Raw genomic sequence first — 17,469 nt, 5'->3', positions numbered from 1 at the left:
GCGTAAGGCGAAAATACAACATTTAGTCAAGTAGCTGTCGAACTCACAGAATCTTTTCTTTATTTGGTGTTTAACGTCGTTTTCAACCACGAAGGTTATATCGCGACGGGGAAAGGGGGGAGATGGGATAGAGCCACTTGTCAATTGTTTCTTGTTCACAAAAGCACTAATCAAAAATTTGCTCCAGTGGCTTGCAACGTAGTACAATGTATTACCTTACTGGGAGAATGCAAGTTTCGAGTACAAAGGACTTAACATTTCTTGCATACTGCTTGACTAAAATCTTTACAAAAATTGACTATATTCTATACAAGAAACACTTAACAAGGGTAAAAGGAGAAACAGAATCTGTTAGTCGCCTCTTACGACATGCTGGGGAGCATCGGGTAAATTCTTCCCCCTAACCCGCGGGGGGTACTCACAGAATGAAACTGAACGCAATGCAACGCAGCAAGACCGTATACTCGTAGCATCGTCAGTCCACCGCTCATGACAAAGGCAGTGAAATTGACAAGAAGAGCGGGGTAGTAGTTGCGCTGAGAAGGATAGCACGCTTTTCTGTACCTCTCTTCGTTTTAACTTTCTGAGCGTGTTTTCAATCCAAACATATCATATCTATATGTTTTTGGAATCAGGAACCGACAAGAAATAAGATGAAAGTGTTTTTAAATTGATTTCGAAAATTTAATTTTGATCATAATTTTTATATTTTTAATGTTCAGAGCTTGTTTTTAATCCAAATATAACATATTTATATGTTTTTGGAATCAGAAAATGATGGAGAATAGGATGAACGTAAATTTGGATCGTTTTATAAAAAAAATAATTTTTTTACAATTTTCAGATTTTTAATGACCAAAGTCATTAATTAATTTTTAAGCCTCCAAGCTGAAATGCAATACCAAAGTCCGGGCTTCGTCGGAGATTACTTGACCAAAATTTCAACCAATTTGGTTGAAAAATGAGAGCGTGACAGTGCCGCCTCAACTCTCACGAAAAGCCGGATATGACGTCATCAAAGATATTTATCAAAAAAATGAAAACAACATCTGAGGATATCATACCCAGGAACTCTCATGTCAAATTTCATAAAGATCGGTCCAGTAGTTTAGTCTGAATCGCTCTACATACACACACACACACACAGACAGACAGAGAGACAGACAGACAGACAGACAGACAGACAGACAGACAGACACACATACACCACGACCCTCGTCTCGATTCCCCCCTCTATGTTAAAACATTTAGTCAAAACTTGACTAAATGTAAAAAGTAGATGGGCCCCAAGTAATATATTTAAAAAACAAACAAACACCAACAACATCGAACTAAGGTGTCCCAAAGCGGTTTGATTCCTCGACAACAACAAAAATAGCACTATTTTCAAATATGGAAATGTTTGAATCACCTGTCAGGAGTGTATCAATATTAACAAATTCTGGAGCTAATGTACCGATTGTTGCGGTTCTTGCATCATTAAACAGGGGACATGATAACAAATAGTGAAGCACAGTTTCAGCAAAATAACCACAAGAACATTCCGGGTTGTTTACTAGGTGGCGATTAAACATATCATATTGTAAATCACTCATTCCAAGTCTTAACCTGCAGTAGCCAGTTGGTCGCTATCAGCGTGGGTTCGATCCCCACGTTCGGCGAGAGATTTATTTCTCGGAGTCAACTTTGTGCAGACTCTCTTCGGTGTCCGAACACCCCCTTGTGCACACATGCGCACGAAAAAGATCCCACGTTCACAGCGAAAGTCTCAGGGCTTGGAAAACACGAAGACACGCATGCATCATCTCTCGTCTCTGATTATCATGATCGTATTTCGATACTTTGAGGAGACAAACCCAATGCTGGTGTGTCGAAGAAGACAGCCACAGCTGGCTTGTTCGAATCAAAGTATCACATCATATCTTCAGCGTATAACCAATACCTGTCCCAATATAGACCAGTTGGTCTAAGAGGACGTTAAACCCTAATAGTCAGTCAGTCAGTCAGTAGCGTCTTTAGCCGTTTAAAAAGACAAACAGATCAAACGATTAGATTTTCAGTAGCACGACGATACATTACCAAGGGCGTTAGCAGACGGATCGTTAGCAGAGAATCAGTAGAAACCACACCAAGCAGGATAAAGCCCAGCAACCAGAAAGCTTCGGAGCACACATCAAAACAACACAGAAAACCCGACCTTGTTCATTGGAATATTCGCTCCCACCACTGCCTCCCTCACTCTGTGGATGCTGCATGTTGCCTGCGCCGTCATAATGCGTAATTTGCGTTGCCGAGGGAGTTCGCTTCCACCGTGACGTCTCATGCTTTGACGTCATCGGGGAGCGACTCTCATGTGGCCTAAAACCGTATGACGTACGTGAGCGTGTGCTAGGCTTGGGCGGGAACCGCTTAAGGTAGTAACCTCCAGCCTCAACGATGCCCGGTTCGTCCTCGTCAGGGTACCTGGGAATATTTAAAATCATGTAAGTGTTAGTTGATGAAACGTCAGTGTTAGTGTTAGTGTGTGTGCTCTTGTGTGTGTGTGTGTGTGTGTGTGTGTGTGTGTGTGTGTGTGTGTGTCTGTGTGTGTGTTTGTGTATGCTTGTGTATGTGTGCTTGTGCGCGCATGTGTGTGTGTGTGTGTGTGTGTGTGTGTGTGTGTGTGTGTGTGTGTGTGTGTGTGTGTGTTTCTGTCTGTGTGTCTGTCCATTTGTTTGTGTTAGTAGTACAACTATCTCATTTTATTATAACCACAAATCACTGGTTCACTCAGTCCCCCTTACACGGTGAACACTAAGTAACAGCCAATTAGATCAGCAGTGAACCACGAATAAAAGACAGCAATTCAGCTGGTTCACTTGGACTGCATTAGATAGTGAATCACGATTAAAAGACAACGAACAACTGGCTCACTTTTTCTCACTTACATAGTGAATCACGTTAAAAGACGTCTAGCTCACTTAGACTCCATTAGATAGTGAATCACGATAAAATGACAACAATACAACTGGTTAGCTTAGACTCGATTAGATAGTGAGTAACGAAAAAAGACAAATTTAATACATTTTGCTTACTTAGTAAATTACGAAAAAAAAGACAACAACAAACGGAAGCCTGACGGGGTCGGTGAATCTCGGGTGGATGAAAATGCAGTGAAAACGACTAAGTCAAAAAAAGGTGGACATGTATTTCATAGCTTACCACGGCGTCTGAAAGCGATGTGTAAGCAGGTCTTCAGCTTCACGCCTGAGTCTACTCATCTGTACAAGCAGAGAAATGCGGACATGTTGCACAAGTTCAAATGGAAAAGTAAGAAGAAAAAGAGAGAGAGAGAGAGAGAGAGAGAGAGAGAGAGAGAGAGAGAGAGAGAGAGAGAGAGAGAGAGAGAGAGAGAGAGAATACGGAAAGTTGATTGGAATTGGCCTGGGGGCCTTTTCAAAGGGCGAACATAATGTTCACATTACTTTATACAATCAGACAGATGTATATACTGGGAAGCAGTCATAAAGGCATAACAAGTCTTATTCCCCCCTCTGCTTCTTTACCTCTGTAAACTTGTAGGGGTAGTTATTTTTCGATAATGACCCAGCAACCAAACAAATAACGACCCAGCAACAGCCTGAATCCTCGATAGTGCAATGGGTTGAGAGGTTGTTCTGTTTCGGTACTACTTTTTGCGACTGAAAAGTTCCGAACGCTCTAATGTACGAAGTATACATCTCTGGAGCAAACAATACAAACATACCGCATTTAAATTAACAACTACAGGCCTGAACACATGAATCTCCATATAAAATCCATGAGTTCGGTTGTTTTCTGAATCTAGATCTGCCGTGCTCAAACCGTTCATCACAAGCAATTTCCCAAGGCAAGTAACTCATACTTTGTCTAGCGACAAGAGTAGTTCCCCTTCTTTTCACTCAGTTCCTTCGACAACAGACTGCAATCCGACGGTCAGTTTTCAACAATATTTCATTTAATAAACAGATCACACGCAACCAAATGCACACATCTCATCAATTTAAACAACATAAAGGGGTTTCATACACTATTTTCCCCAGAAAACTGAACTTCATACAGTTTTTAACGTTGGAACACGGGTGCAAAAGTTCGTCTGCTAGTCCCATTTGACGAAAAAACATTATTCTAAGCGATACCAAAACATATACAGAACACACAATATCTGCCTTTGCCGCCACAGCAGAATAACAGCATATCTGTGTACTTGATTTTAGCCCAAAATAGGAAAACTGACAAGAAGTGTTAACAGAATGGAATGATTTGCACGGAACTATACAACCGCGCATTAATCGATCGCCTGCGCAGGTTGACTGGTTGAGAGAATAGGATTCGATCAAACTTTCGCAAAAAAACTCCTCTTTTCTTTGAATAACTGAAGAAAGGAGGAATAAAGAGGTTACACACCTCGTCTCAGTGATTATAAAAAATAATGGTCTCAGTTCGCGGTCATGAAAAAGCTCGCTAAAGCTCGCATTTTTCATGATCCGCTAACTTCGACCATTATTTTTGATAATCACTGAGACTCGGCATGTAACCTCTACATATGCATCAAGAATTGTGGTTTCCTAAACGAGAAAATCTCAATTTGAAGGAAATAAACAAATGTTGGACAATCTAATAGAAAATGATTTTCGTCTTCTTTCTTTATCTTTACAACAAGAAAAGCAAATTCTTTGTACGACACGGTACACCCCTTCGCCATGTCCAATTACAGTTGGGTTTTTGTTTTGTTTTTTGTTTTATGTGATTGTAGGGATCCTGCTGATCGGGCAGAAACCCCATTTAACTACCCAACCATCGTTTATCTGAATCATGTCATGTCATCATTTTCAAAATTCTGCAACAGAAAGTCTGTTCGATTGATTTCTTTCATTTTTGTCACACTTGTTTCCGCACATTTTGAAATTATTGCAGAAAAATGTTAGCTGTCGGGCGTTTTTAACCATAATAATATTGATGACCCAGGATTGATTTTTGGCTGGCTGACCAAGACAACAAAACTCTGTCCTCAGACACTTGAGTGACCTCATTTCTGACACAATGACGTCAAAGCATGATGTCATCACCACTAGTCTAGCCAAGACTAAATTACACAAGACACTAATATGTGAGCTCAAATCAAACAATGACATCATATTGTGATGCAGTGGACACATTTCTTTGATAGCTCAGTGGATATTTGGCTCACGTAAGTACATAGCCTATGCGATGTTAACTTTTGTCTGTCTGTACGTGCGTATGTATGTCTGTGGTAGAAACTTTAACATTTGACTGAACACCGAAATACTAATTTTACCTGGTTATTATTCACTAGAATGAATACCCGCTTCGCCGGGTAGCCGGCTTCGCCGGGAAGAAGTACTTAGAGCTTCGCCGGGTCCGAACAATGGACCCGCCAAGTTTAGGTCCCTCCCAGATTCGTGGAATGGGAACAGCACGAAAATGATTCAGTGGCCATAATGCCATTCCTGACCATATCGAGTCCCATCCTTGTCGACGAATGTAACCGTGTTAATCACCTTTGGAGGCGAACTCCACTCAAACAGGACTGAGCAAGTTATGGCTTCTCAAAGGAAGGCCAGTACATAAAATTACACAAAAGCCGCCAGACCACATCACAAACAGAACTGAACAATGCACAGGTGTTGCTCATATTATAGAGACACACACACACACACAAAAACACAGAGAAGCCGTATGTATAGTGAGATAGATGACAGTGTATTTTTCGCGTGGCTATAAATTGATTCGACCTTTGCACTTTTACAGTGAGGATAATTTACGGGTCCAATTTACGTTCTGTACACTGCGTTGACCTTCTAAAAATAGTAACAGTAACAGAACGCCGGGAATATCCGAAGACGCTCAGCGCAGTGGACAGCGCAGTGACATTCTAAAAATAGTAGTAACTTACAACTGAACGGGAAAGCCACACGAAGGAAGGGAGATAAACGCCAAACACTGGAGAAGATAAGGAAGAGTTACTTATAATGGTGAAATGAACACAAAAAGCAAAATCAGTTCAGCGCTGCGCGCTGAGAGCACGTGTTGAAATATCTCATCGATGATATTGTGTCCGGGGTGTAGCTGAATACGGTGTCCAAATTTGAAAAAGATCCACCGAGAACTTTGGCGTTGTGATGTGGTGTAGCGGCTATGGTGTGTCGGTATGGGGGCCCGGGTAGCTGAGGTGGAACCAAAATAGCTGAGGTGGAACCAAAATCGGTTCCGCGCTGCGCGCTGAGAGCACGTGTTGAAATATCGACCAGGTTGTGTCGTGTCCCGGGTCTACCTGAATATGCCCACCAAATTTGAAGCAGATCCATCGAGAACTTTGGCCGTGCATGGCGAATACACAAATACACAAACACACAAATACACAAATACACAGATACACAAACACACACACAGACACAAGTCGTATATATATATATATATATATAGAAGCAACAGCATCAAAGTATTGAAGCTATGATCAACATTTCGTCCGCACGTATGTAGTTAAAGTGTGTATCCAAAGAAAACGGCTGGTGGGGGGTTTTGGGGGGGTAAAAACAGGTGACTGGTTTGTGTCGTGTGTGGTATGTAGTAGACCAGATCAGGGATCAAGGTTAGGTCAGATCGCGTGAAGGATTGTTGTATAGATACAGTTATCACCGAGCTGCAGTTCGCCGATTCGGAGAAGACGATTTCACATTGTTCGGTTTCCTAGCTCCAGAAAAATAGATAAAGAAGATACCATTAGAGTTGTTCTTTGCTACTGGTCACAAGTGGGGGTCAGCTCAGACGGACGCATTTTTTCAATACAGTCTAGGGGAGAAACTGGTCACAAAGCACACAGTACATGCCAGAGAGATAGGAGAATCGGCACAATCAAAGAAAATACCAAAATCATTCAATAGATATGGAAATATTAAGATTTACTGTGAAAATGCCAGCAAAAATGGCGTCCAAAAACGGGAACGCACACTTGGTGCGTCTTTGAAGACTTACCTCCCGTTCTGTGTTGTTGATAATAGTCGTGTTTGTGCTGTTGTTGTTGAAATAGTATCTAATAAAACTGATGCAGTTCTTGAAATGTTGCAAATTATTGTTGTCTTTGTGAAATGCGAGAGTGTTCTGAGGCGTAATCTGCATACGGCTGATGTCCCACATAGGGTACCCCACTTCGATCAGCGTATCACTCCAAATGAGCTTCATAGCAGAAAAGCAGATACACTACCAACACACTGCATAACAGATCTACAAGTCTGAGCCAGAATCATTGAAATTTACTTTCTGTATAAAATATTGCAATCAAATTTGTTCACGATGTCCCACAAATAACGCAGGTTACCCTCGCCTTCGATTCAAAGTAACTCCAATCTGACTTAATTACAATCGAAACGCAGATGACGAACTGATTCACCACAAATTTGTGGTATTTTACACACAAATTTCAACTGTGTTGTTTCGCGATAAACAGCCATAAACAAACAAATGTGGCGCCGTCACGTCGCCTTGGAAGGAATAACGCAGGTGACCAAGGCTTGTTTCCGATACCTGTCTGATTAAAATCATCGTTTTTTCACGAATGACGGCTCTTTGGCAGATCTGGTGAGTTGGAAACTGTCTATGAATGTTTCATTTAATGTCAAATGCGTACATTCTTGTCGATATTGTTACCTTTGGGCTCATAAATTAAGTCAATCGTCGTGTTGTCCGAAAGTGACTTTTGTCAGCATAGAACTTACTGTGCTTTGATCATTGACTGAGAAGAATCTTCCGATGACACTAGTTCATTTCACTACGCGACTGCAGATCTGCAAGGAAACTTATGGCAGGGGAAATAAGCTTAACTGAAGACGAATAAGCGGAGTAACTGTTCTTCAACGGATTGCTCTTACACTGATCTAAATATTTAGATCTTGTCGTCTGCTAGTCTGCTAGTAGTAGTCTTCGGTCGTGTGAAAGTCACATCTATTTCGACTGTGTGCATCGATCCGTGTAGTGAAATGTTGATCTTTGATGATTTGGCAACATAACTTCGCTAAATGTGCTTCGAGTGTATCTCCCCGTTAACCGCATTTGAAAACGTCTTTTAACAAGACCATGTTTCGACAGCCCAGACGGGGAGGATCCTCGATAGCTCACAGGGTATATAATGTTTTCCGCCGTTTTTTTGAAGAATCCTTTCAAATTTGCTATTCCAAAAGTACCTTATGACACGACTCGAGTGGCAAAGAACATTCTCTGCAATTCCTGTCTCAGTCCGTGCAGCCGTTTCGGGTCCTATCGTCATCATACAAACATACACACAGACACACAAGAACCAGCTTTAAAAGTTAGATTATGTAGGAACCATGTGAACCAGTGATTTTTTCTTATGTACAACAGATACTACAGTATTTCTGCTTTATGAAAAGCAATATTTCAAAAACAAAACTAGAGATTTGAATTTTGACCACTTTTCCCCCTTTCTGTCACCAGTACTGAAGAACAACTCATTACCAAAGGAGATTTCCTACAGGTTAATCTGCACAGCGTGTTTCCAGTGTCTGCGCGAGGAAGCGCTGTCGAAAGCGCAGTGTCGATCTGGCCATCTGGCAGTCGTGTCCCCGTAAGTAGGCTACAGACAGACAGATCTAGATCTAGTGTCTCGTACTCTTGCACCGTGTCACCTATGCTTACTGTGTGTGTGTATGTGTGACGGAGTGATTGAGTTTGTGTTACTGTTTGTCGATTTCTTACGTGAGCCTTGAAGGCTTCGCCTCTTGTTTTAGTAGTGATGATCTTCTCCAGAGAACATTTTCATAGTGTGACCTTTACATTTGACTAATACAAGCCAAATTTGAGTCATATCTGAAGACCATCAATACCTACAAGTGTGTGAAATGTTGAGGCTCTATCTTCAAAACACCCGAACAATCCTGAATGTTAAGTTTTAAGGAACCGAACATGACCCCGCTGTGACACCAAAATTTAACGAGAGTCAACTTAACTGGAGTCATGTCGGGAGATCATCAAAACCCTAGACGTGTGCAAAATTTCTAAGCTCTAGCTTCAAAAACATCTGCGGTATCCCAACGTTAAGTTTTTTTGTCTACGCACGGCCGGACGGCCTAACACTGCCCATTTTTGTGCTTGAGCGTAACGGGATTTATGACTTTTGATTGGGAAAACATCTAATCGGAAGCGAATTATGGCACATCTGAACACATCTGAGGTTGTACAATTAAAATATTGTTCTCGTTCAACACACGATTTAAAGGAACTGTACAATTATTATACAACCCGATCACTGTAGGTGGTGGGTTCAAGTGCTAGTCTTTTGGATGAGACGAAAAACCGATGTCCCTTCGTGTACACTACAGTGGGGTGTGCACGTTAAAGATCCCACGATTGACAAAAGGGTCTTTCCTGGCAAAATTGCATAGGCATAGATAAAAATGTCCACCAAAATACCCGTGTGACTTGGAATAATAGGCCGTGAAAAGTAGGATATGCGCCGAAATGGCTGCGATCTGCTGGCCGATGTGAATGCGTGATGTATTGTGAACAAAAAAATTCCATCTCACACGGCATAAATAAATCCCTGCGCTTTGAATATGTGCGCGATATAAATTGCATAAAAAAATAAAAATAAAAAATTAAAATCCCTGCGCTTAGAACTGTACCCACGGAATACGCGCGATATAAGCCTCATATTGATTGATTGATTAATTAATAAAGTTTGAAAACAAGATCGGACTAGCCATTCAACATTGTTTCAAGCCGTGAAAGCATTCCAAATACTGGGTATATGATGAGTTGTTCCTGACACTGGCCTGGATTTTCTTGTACCGTACATAGACTTCAGCATACTTAACATTGTCCCCTGAACTCTATATAATACTTGCCACAGCACAGTCAGAGTGGTTAGCTTTATCGAACGCCTTGTGAAAATCGATGAATGCAGCGTACAGTTTAGATTGACAACACAAATACTTGTCAACAAGAGCATTCAACGTGTAAATGTGGTCGACAGTCGACCTGCCCTTTCGTAAACCATTCTGTGCATCATTAACTGATTAAGCACATAATTTTTCTCGGTCCAGAGAGTAAGTCTGCGATTCAATAAAGATGTAAACATTTTACTCAAAACATTTAACATGGATATACCTCGATAATTGTCAGGTAGGTTCGTTATCACCTTTCATGTCAAGTGGAATAATTATTGCTTTAGTCCACTCTTCGGGGTAGATGCCATTTTCAAACAAATGATTAAACACAAACAAAAACGGAAAAATAACTTCACAAACAAACTGCTACATGTAATTTACAATCCCATCAGGTCCAGGAGCCTTAACTTTGCTGAGATTTTAAATTGCATGTCTGATCTCGTCAACAGTAGTTTCTCCATCAAGAAATTCATCCGAAAATGAAGTCGCACTTTCAGCACTTAAAACCTCACTTCCGACATCAACATCATCATTACAGACTTGTTCAAAGTTTATAAACCATGCTTCGTTATCAATCGACAACGCATTGTAGGTCTTGCGTTTACATTTTCGGATTTCATTCCAAAAATCCGTGGGACTGTTCAATGAAGTCAACAAGCGATCAATCTTCATCTGATTAAAGGAAGATTTTCCCTTCTCTTTTATATATATATCGTTATACTCTTTTTTAACCATTAAATACAAATCTTTATCATAGCTTTTTCTTGTGCTCCTAAACATTCTCAATGCTCTCCTTGCTGCGAATTTAGTCTGCAAGCATTCTGAATCAAACCATTCAGCCTTATCATTATCATCTTGTTGCAATGCATTGTATTTAACATACAAGAAGCGACATTGAGTAGTGCATCAGACAAAAGTGATAATGCCTCATCAATATTGACGTTAACTTTTATGTTGACCTCATCTAACATTTCTTGAAAGGCAATTGGTGTAACCTCTTGTAAAACGATGTCTTTCTTTTCTTCGGACAACACAATTTTCTCACTTTCAATATTTGTCTGATCCTCTTTTGCACACCCAACACACTCACAACATGCTTCCACTGGCATGTGGTCTGACTCGACTCTCTCACCAACCACAAGCCTTTGGAAACTAGGCATCAGGCACCTCTCCTTGCGTTAAAATCGCCACAAATTATGTCACAATCTCCGTCCTGTTCTAACAAGTCGACACAGCCATGCATTATGTCATTGATCACACAATCTGTATCTTTCACTCGGTACCACGGCGACCTAATCGGTTGACAATAAACTGACATAAACAATGTATCTCTTTCCCCGCCCACAAGAAGATGAGACAATGTGATAGCCAAGAAACTGTCGTAATTAAAATTGACTTTCATTACAAACTCTGTTAAACATGTCTTTACTAACAAAATAACCCATCCTGAGCGGCGACCGTGGTTCGAAAGTTTAACTAAAGGGCACGAAAACTGCACGTAGTCTGGACACACGTGGGACAGGTCAAAAGAAATCAAATCAAATCAAATCAAATAAACTTTATTATCTCACATGGAGAAATTGCAGTGGTGGTGCATGTAACCTATAAACTTGATAAAGACAAGCAAAACACTACAACATCATCATTAAATATATGTACCAAGTAGTAACATTGTCCTCAACGAAACATTTTGTGCACAGAGATCCAATAGATGTGGATCGGAGCGACGACAGAGACCCCTCAAATGTCAACAGATGTTTCCACCAATATGTAACGAAATCAGTTTCTTTTACCGAACTCATCCAGTCCGAATCGGACAGATGGCAAGAGAGACCATACATATTCCATGAGATAAAAGGAGATACCTCGGGGAGGTAACAGTTCGCGGCCCGGGCCGAATTCCTACTATCCACTAGGTATATTTCCGTGTGGCATGTCACTTCCAGCTTCACCCAAATCCATACTGTCAGCTGGCAAAGGGTGGCCAGGGCTGATCTCTGGTGTGGCGTGCACGTCATCTGTCCCTATCTGGGTCACTACACGCCTCTTCACGCTGCGTGTCAACACGGTTTCTGTTGTTATGACGGCCGTGTTGTGACTGGGGGCCACTTATGTTGTTCCTCGATCCGGCGTTGCGTCGCTAAAACCCCATGAATGATAGGTGTTGTTGGGGCAGAGAAATTCTATGTCTCTGGTTGGGGTTTCTGTGGGAACTCTGCTGACTCAGATAACTTCTCTGCTGGTTCCAGCGATCACGCGGAAACCCGCCCGTGTGCTGCTGCCTTGCTGGAGGGTTTGAGGGGGCAGGGTTGGGTGTGTAGAAATGGGGGGTAAACGACTGTCGCTGCTGTGGGAGTGGGCTGCAGGGGACCGTGGCGTGGTACGCAGGGGCGCGGTGACAACTAGACGGTTGCCCTTGAAGTAGGCATGCTCCCAGTTGCGCCGGTGCTGTTGGATGACGTTGCGTTGTCGCCTGGTCAGATCGTTGGCCACCCTGATAATCTGTCGTCGGAGTGGCTCCCTGTCGTCCTTGAGAATATCCATCTTGTCCTACCATCGGGACCGTTGTATAGTATGCAGGGTCCCGGTGGCAACCAGACGGTTGTCCTTGAAGTAGGCATGCTTCCCGTTGCGCCGGTGTTGAAAGAAGAAGTCGCGTTGACGCCTGGTCAAATCGTTGGCCACCCTGATAATCTGTCCTCGGAGTGGCTCCTTGCCGTCTTTGAGAATGTCCATCTTGTCCTGCCATCGGGACCGTTGCATAGTACGCGGAAGTCCGGTGACAACCAGACGGTTGTCCTTGAAGTAGGCATGCTTCCTGTTGCGCCGGTGTTGAAAGAAGTTGCGTTGTCGCCTGGTCAGGTCGTTGGCCACCCTGACAATCTGTCGTCGGAAAGGCTCCCAGCCGTCCTTGAGGATGTCCATCTTGTCCTGTCATCGGGGCCGTGGCATAGTACGGAGGGGCCCGGTGACAACCAGACGTTTCCCCTTGAAGTAGGCATGCTCCCAGTTGCGCCGTTGCTGTTGGATGACGTAGCGTTGTCGCCTTGTCAGGTCGTTGGCCATCCTGATAATCTGTCGTCGGAGTAGCTCCCTGCCGTCTTTGAGAATGTCCATCTTGTCCTACCATCGGGACCGTAGCGTTGTACGCAGGGGCCCGGTTGCAACCAGACGGTTGCCCTTGAAGTAGGCATGCTTCCTGTTGCGCCGGTGTTGAAAGAAGAAGTCGCGTTGTCGCCTGGTCGGGTCGTTGGCCACCCTGATAATCTGTCGTCGGAGTGGTTTCCTGCCGTCAGATGAGAGAGAGACTCAGAGAGAGAGAAAGACCCTTTGACGCTTTGACATTTTATTGAATAAACACGAAGGTTCATTTCAAATGAGGTTAGTTGGGTTAAAGGGTACAGCTTTGTGAAACATTTAAAACAATGCAAAGTATTCAACGTTTCTGTCGAGGCATGGAAACCATATCGCATTGAGTGTCATTCGGTTTTAGCACAGTCGTTTGCATCGTGGATTGAGATCGTTCATCATCACCAAACGTGTCAATCAGCTGGTGCACTGTCTATACCGCTGCTACATTTACGTACGATCTTGGCACATTCTTCAAGAGAGCGCGAGAGAGATATTTCCATGTCTTTAATACTTGAAGCAAATTCGCACATTTCATCTGGTGAAGCAAGGGGAATGTCACAATCAGCGGCCTGCTGGTCGTTCAGACAGGTGTTTCTGTCTCTGTGTTGTCAACATTGGAGTGTCCCTAATTGCGACGTACACTACGAGTATCACTGACCTCAGTGTTGCTGTGATCTGCACGCTTGTTCTCACTTGTGACACCACCGTGACCTGCTTTCTTGGCTTTGCTGCGTGTCAACACGCCTGGCTGCGTCACACCATTCATAACATTATTCTCACACCGTCTGTCACGTGCTTGTGTTCTGTTTCTTTTAACAGTGTGTTTGGCCACTTGGTCAGGTTGTTTGTCAGTAACAATGGCTTTACTAACTTTGTCCTTTGCGATAATAATGACGTCATCTGGGCACTGCAAAGAAAGAAGCTCTTCTGCTTCTCCTACCTCTGGTCTGTCTCTGAGTTTAGCACGGTGTTGGTCACGTCCAATTTGTGACGGTGACTTTTTCTTCCACTATGACAAGGTAGAAGTAGCGGGTATCATGGCGACCTCGTGGTCTGTAGCTGCCAGGCGAAGTGTGAACACAGCGTGTCGGCCTTTGCCACCGACTTGCCATGGTGTGACTGGTTTTTTTCGCCAACAGAGTGGTCAGTAGGTCGCATGCTGCTGCTGGTAAACCGACAACGTCCATGATTTGGCGTGGTTCAGCATATAACTTTGACAATATGCGAATAGCAAAAGTTACAAGCGTCTTCCTTCCACTGCCTGTGACTTTCGTGTGAGGAGAGAGAGAGAGAGAGAGAGAGAGAGAGAGAGAGAGAGAGAGAGAGAGAGAGAGAGAGAGAGAGAGAGAGAGAGAGAGAGAGAGACAGACAGACAGACAGACAGACAGAGACAGACAGAGAGAGACAGAGAGAGAGAACGAGAGAGAGAGAGAGAGAGAACGAGAGAGAGAGAGAGAGAGAACGAGAGAGAGAGAGAGAGAGAGAGAGAGAGAGAGAGAGAACGAGAGAGAGAGAGAGAGAGAGAGAGAGAGAGAGAGAGAGAGAGAGAGAGAGAGAGAGAGAGAGAGAGAGAGAGAGACGACCCCATAGTGACTTGTCGAAGTCTATATCAACGAAAAGGAGAAGTGCTTTGTAAATATCTTCTTTGACTTTGTCTGAAGATAAGGTAACAAACGTTAGAAATAAAGAAAGATGGTGCAGATTATACATCCTACAGTCCAAAACACACATTACACCAGGTGCTTGGTGACAAACCAAACACAATTCTTATTTGGGTAGATTTTAGAACCGACAGTAAGTCACTCTCACATATTTTACTCATAACCATTTTCATTCAAACATTTCATGAAACACAATTATGGATATATTTTAGAACGAAAAGTCAGCCACTCTCATATATTTTACATATTCCTGACCATTTCTTCGTCTTGTTTCACTGGAAAGCGGGCGACACACACACAAACTGTACAATGAACCATAGAAGTTATGCACTAACAAACGAATGAAGCCACGTGTACACATATACGAGGGCCAACTGAGAAGTACCGGCCCGACCAGGAAGGAGTTGACGTAGACATTTAAAACTTGGCATGAATTAAGAAAAGTTCTTATGAAGACTTCATGCAAAATAATACGTATTTTCACCGGTTAGTTTGTGTGCCTTGGTATCTTAAAGTACCATACTCCACTGTTAACCCCACATTCTAGAAAACTAACAACACTCAGTGATCCAATATTTGCAAAGAAAAAATATTGAGCCAACTGGAAATTCATAATGACCTGACGTAAACGTTAGGCAGGGATCCCCCACAGTAATAAGGTGGTCAGCCGAATTCAGGCTCGGAAGGAAAACCGTTTAAGATGACAAACGGTGTGGAAGACCACCAACGGTTACAACTCAAGAAACCGTTGATGCTGTCTGCGCGCTGGTGATGCAAAATTAACCAATGGGCATTTATTACATTGCTGATACACTTGGAATCTCACATGAAAGAGTTTGGAGTATTCTGTACAGAAAACTTTTCATGAAGACAGTTAAAGCAAAGTAGGTCCTCAAACTTTTACACCAGAACAGAAGCGCTTCAGGTTGAACATGGCACGCAACATTTTACGCTTATTTGAGGCAGATCGAGAGGATTTTATGTCCCGATTTGTTTCTGATGATGAGACTAGGGTATATCCCTTTCAGCCTGAAACCAATTAATCGACCGTTCATGCAGTAGGGGCATCAAGGTTATACCCACCTAAAGAAGGTCATGGTCATGTCCCCTTAAAAAGGTGATGGCATCTGTTTTATTGGACGCAGAGGGGTATTTCCTGATAGGCTTAGTTCAAAAAGATCAGCCAGTAACCGGTGAATTCTATTTCATACTTCCGAGTCAACTAAGAGAGCATATCAAGGCTAAGCACCGAGGAACTCTCTGGAAAGTGATGTTGCTCCGTTAAGACAACGACCCTGCCCGAAAGTCCTTGGTTTCCATGGCAACAAACCATTAATACGACTTGGATATCGTTATCCATTCGCTGTATTTGCCAGAGTCAGCACCCTCAAACTATATTGTGTTTGCAACCATGAGGAAGTACCCCAGGGTTGAGCACTACGAAACGGACAATGACGTCATGAATGCTTTTGAAGACTTCCAACGGTTGCAATACAAAGGCTTCTGCAGCAACAGCAATAAGGATCTGAGGCACAGATGGAACAAGTGTGTGGAGTTCCGGAGGGACAATGTTAAATGTACACTTTTTCTAGACTCGTAAGTCAACTCCTTCCTGGTCGGGCCCGATACTTTTTAGTTGACCCTCGTATAATTATAGCTCTGCATTGTAAAATACTTCGTGCTGTACGGGAAGGTAAATGTACTAAAATGATTATCAAATTAAATTGTCATCAGTGGCATCTGTTAGGGACTTGTTTTTGGTCAAACGCTTTGGGTACATATACATAATATATATTTATACTAACCAAAACCTGGTGACCAGTACTGTAGGGTCCCGAGTCTCGGAAGAGGTAGCAGTGCCAGCCAATCTCCCCGGGCTGGGAGGAGCGTGAACGTAAGTGCACGGGGGTGCCGAGGACGAGGGCGGGGGGTCTGAACAGATAATTGAGGTCCCCGGTAGCTTCCGACGTGTGGGCCTTGGTGCCCACGGGACGCTGCTCTGCAAGCCGATGCGAGCGGTGGGGAGCTAAGCCATCAGGACCTGTGAACAGAGATTGTGAAGGTTAATCTTTGTATTTATAACATGTAGCAAAGCTATTATACGCTCTCACAAAGATAGTAAAACTATAGTGTAATTTGTGGCCAATTAAGCTATCAGGCTCCCCGAAAGGTAGGTGTGACGGACGGACGGACGGACGGACAGACGGACGGACGGACGGACACACACACACACACACACACACACACACACACACACACACACACAGGTGCACCCCTTTCCCACCAATACCCAGTGAACTGGTATCAAAGGGCTTTTCGTTCATCAATAAAAATGTCCTGGCCTGGCTGGGTCACGCCCGCCGGGAATCAATTAGGCCAACACCTAGTAGCTAATTAATAATTTGAACGCAGGCATGTTACATGTGGTCATAAATTAGCTGTGGAACTTCTTACAGGTCAGTATACATGCAGTGTCTCAAAGGCACGTTCCTTCTTACAGACCAGTATACATGCAGTGTCTCAAAGGCACATTCCTTCCCTTGTAACCTATCATGTACATAACAATCACAGCGGTATGCAAGATTTTTACATCGGATAATATGAACATCTTGGACACATTCCTGAAATCAATAACATGGCCGTTTCCAGTGCAGCGTGGGAATGTCTCGTTGAATTCATTTAGCAGGCTGACGCAAATTCAAAACTTACTCTGCAGAACGCCTCACCTTGCACAG

General features: G+C 43.1%; 1 protein-coding gene across 2 annotated transcripts in view; it reads right to left on the bottom strand.

Moving 5' to 3' along the window:
• LOC138958761 (protein SPMIP2-like) overlaps nt 1–17,469 on the bottom strand; it is a 31,036-nt gene that overhangs the window by 7,355 nt on the left and 6,212 nt on the right. Inside the window, exons 2-4 of one of the 2 annotated variants that reach the window (XM_070330045.1) lie at nt 16,540–16,775; nt 3,202–3,260; nt 2,378–2,463 (exon numbers count right to left, since the gene is read on the bottom strand). In XM_070330045.1, coding sequence (XP_070186146.1) covers nt 2,378–2,463; nt 3,202–3,260; nt 16,540–16,775 — 381 coding nt within the window. Of the gene's footprint in view, nt 1–2,377; nt 2,464–3,201; nt 3,261–11,484; nt 13,228–16,539; nt 16,776–17,469 lie in introns of those variants that run through there. The other variant, XM_070330044.1, reaches the window with a different exon arrangement.

This window comes from Littorina saxatilis, linkage group LG2 (assembly GCF_037325665.1).
Source record: "Littorina saxatilis isolate snail1 linkage group LG2, US_GU_Lsax_2.0, whole genome shotgun sequence".
NCBI lineage: Eukaryota > Metazoa > Mollusca > Gastropoda > Littorinimorpha > Littorinidae > Littorina > Littorina saxatilis.
This window is presented reverse-complemented; position numbering and strand designations above follow the sequence as displayed.